This window comes from Ananas comosus, linkage group 12, assembly GCF_001540865.1.
Source record: "Ananas comosus cultivar F153 linkage group 12, ASM154086v1, whole genome shotgun sequence".
Taxonomy (NCBI): domain Eukaryota; kingdom Viridiplantae; phylum Streptophyta; class Magnoliopsida; order Poales; family Bromeliaceae; genus Ananas; species Ananas comosus.
In genome coordinates, this window is record NC_033632.1 from 11,990,670 (window position 1) to 12,000,605 (window position 9,936).

At 36.8% G+C, this 9,936-nt stretch overlaps 2 protein-coding genes and 1 non-coding gene across 3 annotated transcripts; 2 read left to right on the forward strand and 1 right to left on the reverse strand.

Annotated features, from left to right (window-relative positions):
- On the forward strand, positions 633 to 705 carry TRNAK-UUU. Its single transcript has one exon. It is a non-coding gene; the product is annotated as a tRNA-Lys (tRNA).
- On the forward strand, positions 1,819 to 6,092 carry LOC109718712 (pentatricopeptide repeat-containing protein At2g35130-like). The gene is made up of 8 exons (XM_020245091.1): positions 1,819 to 1,889; positions 2,903 to 3,099; positions 3,173 to 3,405; positions 3,520 to 3,769; positions 3,899 to 4,044; positions 4,337 to 4,542; positions 4,633 to 4,757; positions 4,857 to 6,092. Exons 1-8 carry the CDS (start codon positions 1,882 to 1,884, stop codon positions 5,438 to 5,440), a joined length of 1,749 nt encoding a protein of 582 aa, XP_020100680.1. The 5' UTR covers positions 1,819 to 1,881; the 3' UTR covers positions 5,441 to 6,092.
- On the reverse strand, positions 6,919 to 9,781 carry LOC109717948 (protein PXR1-like). The gene is made up of 4 exons (XM_020243911.1): positions 9,656 to 9,781; positions 9,463 to 9,579; positions 8,460 to 8,509; positions 6,919 to 7,482 (listed from the first exon to the last, which is right to left on the reverse strand). Exons 1-4 carry the CDS (start codon positions 9,714 to 9,716, stop codon positions 7,255 to 7,257), a joined length of 456 nt encoding a protein of 151 aa, XP_020099500.1. The 5' UTR covers positions 9,717 to 9,781; the 3' UTR covers positions 6,919 to 7,254.

Genomic DNA, 9,936 nt, shown 5'->3' on the forward strand with positions numbered 1-9,936 from the left:
TAGTATTTAATCCAATGGTTAGAAATAATGAAAAGAGTTGATCCAAAGACTAAAAAACTGGTAGCAACAATGGAATTTTGCTACTAATAGTAGCCGAGTCCAACTCTCTCTCTCTCTCTATCTCTCTCTCTCTCTCTCTCTCTCTCTATATATATATATATATATATATCTTACAGGAGTCCGACTGCTATGCTATCGATAGCATCAAGCTAGCACTTGGTGCTATAAAGTTTTCTGCCGTTAGATTAACCCCTTTGATTATTTTTACCCGTTATATTATACTATTCAACCAACCACCCACTCAACTCTAGGGGGTCCATATCATCCTAACCGCATATTTCTCAATCCAAGGGTTAAAAAGCTAATAACACAAATAACTTTGTGCTATTGATAGTATGCCAGCATAATTCTTTTTACAGATACCTACAAGTCACCCCAAAATACCTTAATTTAACGGGTACTTGCCCGTTTTAACCGTAATATTTTGGGTGAAAACATTAGTGCCGATACCAGCAAATTTGTGGGTAACCCGCGGGCACGAGTAGTATTAGTAACCCTTCCAATACAAGTGGTGGCATATATTATATAATTTAATTTGAGAATTTAAAATAGTGACAAAAATTATTTGTCATGCCGTCTTAGCTCAGCCGGTAGAGCGCATGGCTTTTAACCATGTGGTCGTGGGTTCGATTCCCACAGACGGCGTTCTTGTCAATAACTTTCATGTTTTTTTTTTAAAAAAAAATATATTAGATAAAAGCGATCTTCTACTCCCTCATCACTATCAAAATTGATAGTTTATTGAACAATTTTATTTAATTTATATGTAACGTCATTTACAAATTTACTTTTATAAGGTTTCACTGTTAAATTCGCTGGTCGTTTTAGAATTTTGAATTTATTATTGTTCATATTTTTTTAGAAATCAACTTAGCTATAAACAGAAAGCAATTAGACTTAAACTTAAAGACTTTTTGTTACTTTCACTAGAGACGGACAGTAATTGATGCAATTCTTAATACAGAGAATAATTGAGACGAGAACGCTAAAGTAATTGCCGCAATTCTTTTTCTCTGAGAAAAAGACAGTACGTTATCTGCTTCGGTTTTTTTTTTTTATAAAAAATAAATTTAGTTAGAAATATAAAGCAACTACGCTATAAACTTAAGACGTTGACTATCAACTATCAAGTTCTTTATTGCTTGCGCTAGGAATAATCAGTGATTGACGCAATTCCTAATGCAAGTAATAATTGAGAAGAGAACTGGAGTGTAATATGGTGTGATGTAATGTAAACTAATTTAAATTAGGGTTAATTTCATACAGGTCCTTGCTACAAAATTTGATTTTTATATATTACTCTTAGAAAAGTCATAATGTTTTCAAATATGTCAATCTGGTTTGTTACTGTTAAAATACTGTTTACTTTATAAACGAAATAACTTTTTTGTCATCATAAATATATTTTTCCAAAAGTCCCAAATATTAATTAAAGAGGGATAAAAATATCAATTTATCTCATTAACTAACTAGAGTTAAGTATTTTACCTATGGTTAATTAATCTTTTTTAATGGATCCTAACGACAGTAACGTATTTGAAAACATTAGGAATTTTGTAGGAACGACATATGAGAGTTAAACTTTGTAGGAATATATTTGTAATTCACTATATTTGTAGGGACGTATACGAGATTAACCCTTAAAATTACTATTTTTTTATCCAAGCTGTAGTGGTGGCCCAGGTTCAGCAAATATTCTCTCTCTATATTATGTACTTATGTTATATGTAGAGAGAGAGAGAGAGAGAGATATTTGTTTCTCTAAACTCTTATTTCTCCTTATCTCTCCTCCACCATAAAAACCACATCCAATTTCTTCAAATGCCCATGTAATTAATGGCCTTTAATTCCTTTTATTTGTCATTGTTGCAAATTAATTCAATCTTAGTTGATAAATTTGCTCTCTTTTTTTTTGGGTTACTTTTCTTGGATTTCCTGCTAAATTATAAAATAATTATTCCATGCAATTTAGATGTTGGTGTTCTTTTTAATCAATTGGGTTCATTTTGTTTGGTTGAGTAGTTGGGTTTTTTAAATTAAATCAAACAAATGTTCTTATATGATCTTTTTTTTCATTAAAAAAAGTTACAAAATTGTGCATCCTAAATCCCTCCTATGATGCTCTATTTTGTTTCAGTTTATAAATTATTCAATGCAATTCAGATTTGGTATTCTTTTTTTCCTTTTTTTTTTTGAGTTGGGTAAAATCTTTTATTTAATTGGTTTTTTTTTTTTTTTTTGGTTTGGTTGCAGCATTAGGTTTCTAACATAAATCAAGACAAATTTCTGTATAAAAATTACCGTTTTACAGACGATTTTTCACTAAAAAATTAGGCAATTTCAATTTGTTCAAGTTCATTCTCATATATTACTTATTCTATTGCCTCTAATTTTTTTTATTGCTTGTAATGCAACTTTGAATGTAATAGGGTTCTCACGACAAACCATAAATTATTATATTACTATATAGTAATATATATATTCTAATTTAACAAGCAAATTTCTTATAACAATTATCTTTTACAGCATCATTGCAATTTTGCATTTGTTCAATTCCATTTGATAAGTTGGCTTCTATTTGCCCTAATTTTTTTTTGTATGTATACAAATTTGAATGTGAATTAGGGTTTTCACACACACACATATATATATATTCTAACTTAAATCAAGCAAATTTCTTATAACAATTATCTTTTATAGCATCATTTTTCATTAAGAAATCAGCAATTTTGCATTTGTTCAATTCCATTTGACAAGTTTGCTTACATTTGCCCTAATTTTTTTTGTATGCATCCAACTTTGAATGTGAATTAGGGTTCTCACATATACATATATTTCATAGATTGATGAGTGAGGCAGCTTTGTGTTATCCGATCGCGAAATCGGCGACCAAATTTGCCGGTTTTGAGAATGCTCTGAAAGAGAGTGGCAGGAATTTCAATGTCGATGTCGACAGAAAGAATCATCAGGACAGTGTTTTTCTCGACAAGCGCGGGAAGTGGCGAACATTCGATCCGAAAAAGCTGTCCAGGAAAAGAGGTAACAAGTTTTTGTAATCGATATCGCGAAACCAGCAATTGCAATTCGCAATCTGCAATTAACCCTTGAAAAGGTGGTTCTCTGAGGGGCCGCGGGTGGAAATACGGTTCCGGTTTCGTCGACGGCGTGATCCCTGTTCTTAGCCCGATGGCAGACCAAATCCTCAAATTCGTTCAGCAGGAAACCGATGCCGCCAAAATCTGGCGGTCGTTTAATCGTCTCCCTCCTACGCACAATCTCTGGGACGATTTGATCAGCGTCGCCGTGCAGCTTCGCATATTCAAGCAGTGGGATCCTGTGATTGCGGTGAGAAGTGTTTTCGGTTTGTTTCTGCAACTTGCAATTTACATGCACTGCGGTAAAAATTCGAGTTTTCGTATGTATGTTTGCGGAAGAACACGATTCATGCTCGTAGTTTAGGTATGCGAGTGGATATTTTACAAGAGTCCGTTCCGTCCCGACATAATCTTCTACAACTTGCTGATCGATGCGTTCGGTCAGAAGCGTCAGCTGGATAAAGCAGAAGCGGTTTACTCGCGGCTTCTGGAAGCGCGGTGCGTGCCGACCGACGACACTTACGCACTTCTTCTGAGGGCTTGTTGTAGGTCGGGATCGCTCCACAAGGCCGAGGCTGTGTTTACTGAGATGCGGAAGAACGGCATTCCTCCGAGTATGTTTTTCTCCTCGAATACTCGCTTCTTGTGCGGACCGCAGTTCGCGATTTTGTGAAGTTGTTCGTAATATTCGTATCGCTATTAAATCATGAATTTATGCAGATTTGAGCGTCGATTTTGCTCAGGTGTGGTTGTTTACAACGCGTATCTCGACGGATTGTTGAAAGGAAGATGCACTCAGAAGGCGATCGAGATTTTTCAGCGGATGAAGAAAGATCGGTGCACGCCGTCCACCGAGACTTACACATTGATGATAAATATCTACGGAAAGGTTATTATTCTTTCGTTTTCTCTTTTACTATGTCTAAATGATGGGACATCCGAATCGATGCTCGGCTAATATAAAGTGAATCTGAGACCACTTAATCACCGGAAAAATGATGATGTTGAAGAATCGTGAAATTTGAGTTCTTAGAAAGTTCAAATAGAGTAAGATAATGTTTATCAGCGCCGATCGTTGGTTCAGATACTCTATCGCCGGAAACGTCACGAAAGTAAACGAGATTGTTTACTTCTCGAAGCATTCTAGCCTACTCTTATAAGATAGAGTGATTCTCGAACAGGCGAACCAATCGGCGACGGCCTTGAAGTTGTTCAATGAGATGAAAACCGAAAAATGCAAGGCCAATATCTGCACCTACACTGCTCTTATCAATGCATTCGCGAGGGAAGGGCTTTGCGAGAAAGCAGAAGAAGTGTTCGAGCAGTTGCAAGAAGCCGGGCACGAGCCCGATGTTTACGCCTACAACGCTCTCATGGAAGCTTACAGGTAAAAAAATCGACAATTTGGCGCCGAATTTAGATTCTAGCGCGAGCTAAGTCGATGAATTTTTGAATTTCCGAATGGCTGCTGGCTCAGTCGCGCAGGTTTCCCGTACGGCTCTTCCGAGATCTTCTCTCTGATGCAGCACATGGGATGCGAGCCCGATCGCGCTTCATACAACATATTGGTCGACGCGTTTGGTCGAGCCGGCCTTCACGAAGGTGCGTGAACTCGAAATGCTCGGTTTCATATTGGTTATATCTATAAGAAACCGTACTTTCGACGCTTACGTGCGAGAACGATCACGCTTACTCTTATAGATGCGCAAGCTACGTTCGAAGAGCTAAAGAGGCGCGGCATGACCCCCACCATGAAGTCCCACATGCTCCTTCTCTCGGCCTACTCGAAAGCTGGGAACATCCCGAAATGCGAGGAGATCATGAACCAGATGCACGAATCGGGCCTCGAGCCCGACACATTTGCGCTGAACTCGATGCTCGACGCGTACGGTAAAGCCGGGCTTTTCGACAAGATGGAGCAAGTGCTCTCCAAGCTAGAGACCGGCCCGTACGCGACCGACGTCAGCTCCTACAACATCTTGATCAATGTGTATGGGCGCGCGGGGTTCTTCGATCGAATGGAGGAGCTCTTTCGGTGCATTCCGCGTAGAGGACTAAAAGCCGATGTCATAACGTGGACTTCGCGGATAAGTGCTTATTCACGGAAAAAGCAGTATGAGAAGTGCTTGGATTTGTTTGAAGAGATGATTGATTCCGGGTGCTACCCCGACGGCGGGACCGCGAAAGTGCTTCTCGCGGCGTGTTCTAGTGAGGAGCAGGTTGAGCAAGTCACTGCAATTGTGAGATCCATGCACAAAGAAGCAAAATGTGTGTTTACTATTTGAATATTTTTGGTCCCATGCTCGTGATTTTTTAGCCGTCGGATTGTCTCAAAATTCACGCAGCACTAATAAAGGAGAATGAGTGGGACACATCGTTAATAGTGTTATATGGATCTTAAAGTGATCCGATGGCTAAAATGTCACAAGCACAAGTACTACTGTGCTCCTATGCTAAAAAGTACAGGAGCTGACTCTCAAAGAGTTGAGCTCATTAAAAGCACAGGAGCTAAACGTATTTGTGATTTTTCAGCTGTCGGCTTGCCTTAAAATCAGTGCAGCACTAATAAAGGGGACTTAGTGGGACACACCGTTAATAGTGTTGTACGGATCTTAAAGTGATCTAACGGCTAAAATGTCACATGCATAGATGCTCCGGTACTTTTAGCACAGGAACTCGACTCCCAAAGAGTTGAGCTCATTAAAAGCACAAGAACTAAACGTACTTGTGAATTTTTACCTGCCGAATTACCTTAAAATCCGTGCAGCAAGTTAATAGTACTGTATGGATCTTGAGACGACTCGATGGTTAAAAAGTCACGAGCACAAATGCTCCTGTGCTTTTAAAAGCGCGGGAGCTCAACTCTTGGTCCAAATTAACTTTTTTTTTGTAAAATAGTTTAATAATTTTTTTGCGTAAATTGTGCGTCGGTGTTAATATTATTTTGTTGCTACTAGCTAACTATTGTAGAAAAAATATATATATATATATAAGAATTTAATTTGATTTTCTGTTATTTTGTTATTAATATATTTGGTGAAAATTGTGATGATGTCATAAATGGTGAATTTGTGCTCTTTGAGGAATCATAAGGAGTTTCATAAGCTAACAAGATTGGATTACACTAGATATGCTTAATATCCATAAACTGTAGGGATTACGATGCAAAATTACTCTTATTTTATATTGTATTTGATCATCAAATTTAGAGAGAGAGAGAGAGAGAGAGATGCGACCACTTTAGTGTTAGAGTTACTGGAAAAGTATAACTCAACTAAGCTCATTCGAAAATTTAGTTGAATTTGATATTTTTTACAATCGACACGAAAAATCTTTAAACGGTAATAATTTTTTCATTAAGTGTCCGATTTCAGCGCATAATTTCAATTTGAAAAGTAATTTTAAAAATCTACGCATCAAATGGCAAAACCACTCCAATCGAGTTTAAAACCCAAATTCAACTGTTTTGGCCTCCATTTTTATCTTTTTTGGCTATTTGTGAAAAAAAATTATATTTTATTATTTTGAGTCTTACTACCCTAAGGTTGAGTGAATTATTAATTTAATAGTATAATCTAACGGGTAAAATAATCAAAGAATTAAATTTAACGGCAAAAAACTTGATAGCACCAAACGCTTGATGTTATCGATAATATCCCAACTGGACTCTCTCTCTCTCTCTCTCTCTCTCTCTCTCTCTATATATATATATATATATATATATATATATATATATATATAGACAAAGAACAAAACTAGAGGGTACTAGAATCACTGTTATATTCTCATTGTATCAAAATTACTGCAGGAAATACACAAAGAGTATTCATCAACTATGAGAGAGTACAAAGAACAAAAACAAGAAAAAGTTGATGCTAAACTCAGATACATCATAAAATGCATAGCTAATCCTACAAAAGTTACAAAATGAAAATAGAAAAAAAGAGAGGCTAAAATGGATACAACCCCCTCCCTTACTCCTGCGACGAGATAATCAAAACCGAGTACAAGATGATGAAGTGTAACATGCGATATATCGAGGAGGGATTTTGTTTGTATTTTTAGTCACGAAAAAGAAAAGCTCGGCGGCGTCTGTTTCTCATGTTTTGATCTTCCAATTGTGGGCGCTGCGGACTCCGCTGGCAATGCCTTGGTAGTACCGCGACTCGAGATTTCGACTATTCCACTCTTTGACGAATTTCGAGAAGAGGTCCCTGGCGGCGTCGGATGAGAGGTCGGAGAAGTATATCCCTCGCTCTTCTTTCAACCATGTTGCGAACTCGTTGTTCTTCGAGAAGTAGTCGTCCTTCGACAGCTCCTTGAAATCCTATTTCCGAGAGGCCAAAAAAGCATCAGAACAAAAGATGCAAAGGAAAACACGAGAAAGAAATTTTTTTTTTTTTCGCTCTCGCTCTTCTAGATTTTATGCCAAGGTTGTCCACTATCTCAATTAACAACTAGTCGTCATGCTACATTCTATGGGTTTTCCGAAAGAAATGAGTCTAACGTCTTTTAGGATGATATAAAGTCTAAAGTTTCATGCAAATCGAATCGAATTGAAGCCATCATGAGATGAACTTAGAACAAGGCTCTAAGCAAAGCCTTGAATCGACATCATAATAGAGTGTAAACACCACAACTTGAGAATTTCCAAAGATCAGGATAACACTAATTCATCTTAAGTTTAGCACAACCCATCCAACCCAAAAATGACACAAACACGACAACATATAACACGAAATAAGCCAACTTTTCAATCCTTTAAGATCATAGGTAAAAATGTATAAAACTTAGCTGAACTATAGACCATTTTGATCCGATTACCCAACCTTTCAAAATTTTGACTTTAGTACCTAACCTTTCAATTTATTTGATTTAAGTGATTTGATCGCGCTCTTCAGATACAAAATTTAAGCTAATTGCTTACTTTAATGAATTTATAGTTACGTAAATTATATAAAATGTATTAACTAAATCTGTAAAGATGAATGACGCATTTAAATTTTGAAATTAAAGAGTCATTAATTAGCTCAAATCAAATAAATTAAAATGTCATGTAGTAAAATCAAAACTTTTAAAGGTTAGTCAAATCCAAATGAGTGACAGTTAAGGTAAGTTTTATACATGTTTACCAAGATCATATTATGGACTTCCACCGCGCGATAGGGCCGCAAGGCCAGATAGAAGCAGTTGACTGCATAATCTTCAGGAATCAGACTTACCAACTTCCAATTTTGCATACGAAAGCAATATACTTCAAAAGAAACAGGAAAAAAAAAACCAAAAGAGAAAGAAGAAACTCACTGAATCATCATCTTTCCTGCTGCGCTTGCTCTTATCCTTCGATTTCTTCTCTGACAGAAGAAAAATGAAAGCACAGAGAATCATAAAACAATATTTTCAAAATGCGTATACAGCATAATCAGAAACACTGTGAGCATATCGCAATCCTTGTTAAACAGTAGAAACATTTCAAACTGTGATACATCAAACAAGGATCATACACATCTATACAATAACATCGCATCTTTCGGGCTCTGTTTGGACGTCAGAATAAGTTATCCGACGATCACTAATTCGGTACGAGGATGTTCTTGTTAGATAAAATGATAGATAGCATATAAGAAGACGAATTTTGATCTTCTGGCAGAAAAAGCCCATGGTCCTGTTTGTTTGTTCGTCCGTAATTGATTTTCAGGTTGAAAATGACATTCAGTTTAACTGAAGTTCAGGTGAAAGTGAGTTTTTCTCGTCTGTTTGGTTGATAGGAAGTCCGCGGCTTTGTGATTGTGACTGTAGTTATGCTATTATTTTTTGTTTATTTTGCCGCAAATTTTCACATTAGCATATAAGAAGGTGAAAAAAAGTTATAGCAAATGGCTTTTTATCATTTTTTCCTATCTCTTTTTTCTCTCTCGCAATTGACTCCGCCACCACCCGGGGAAGTCAATTACGGCGTTTTGAAAAAGTTGAGTTCCGGGCGAATTTAATTTACGATGAACTAGAATCGTAAATTAAATTCAGTATTTTATCACCATTTTATGCTCAAAGAACAAATTTTTTAATTTTTTAATTTTTTTAGTTTGGAACAAATAAGGCAAACCAAAAGCCCATCTTTCCCTGTCGATTTTTTTAAAAAAATTCATCTAAAAATTACAATGAATTCGACGAAAATCGGAGATAATTTCTTATTTCGCATTAAAAAAAAAAAGAAATCTCCCAAAAGAATTTGATGATTTGTAACCTAAAAGAACAAATTTTTACTAATTTTCACCACCGATTAATCCAAACCAAGCAAGAACCCTACCTTTCCCATCCCGATTCCTCGAGCTCCCGTGCGATTTCTCGCTCTTACTCTTCTTCTTCTCCTTCCTCTCTCTCTCGTCCCTCCTCTTCCGGTGCTTTGCGCTCCGCTCTTCGTCGTCTAAATTGGCGCAAATTTGTTCGAAATTAGGGTTTAGGGAGTGCGGAAAAGAGGGGGGAAAGGGGAAACTTCGCACCTTGAGAGGGATTCGGAGATGGAGACGATCGCCTCTTCCGAGATCTCCCTTCGCCACCCATTTTTGCCCCCGCCCCTTCTTCTCCTTCGCCCTAATCGATCGTTTAGAGAAAGAGAGAGACGATACATATTTGGGTAAAATTGCACAACTAGTCCCTCAACTTTAACTTAATTATATTCTGGTCCTCAATAGCAGATACACATTATTTTCACTTTAAATCCATGATAGAGAATTAATAAAAGTAATAATAAATGTATGGAGAGTGGAGACCCCCTCAACTA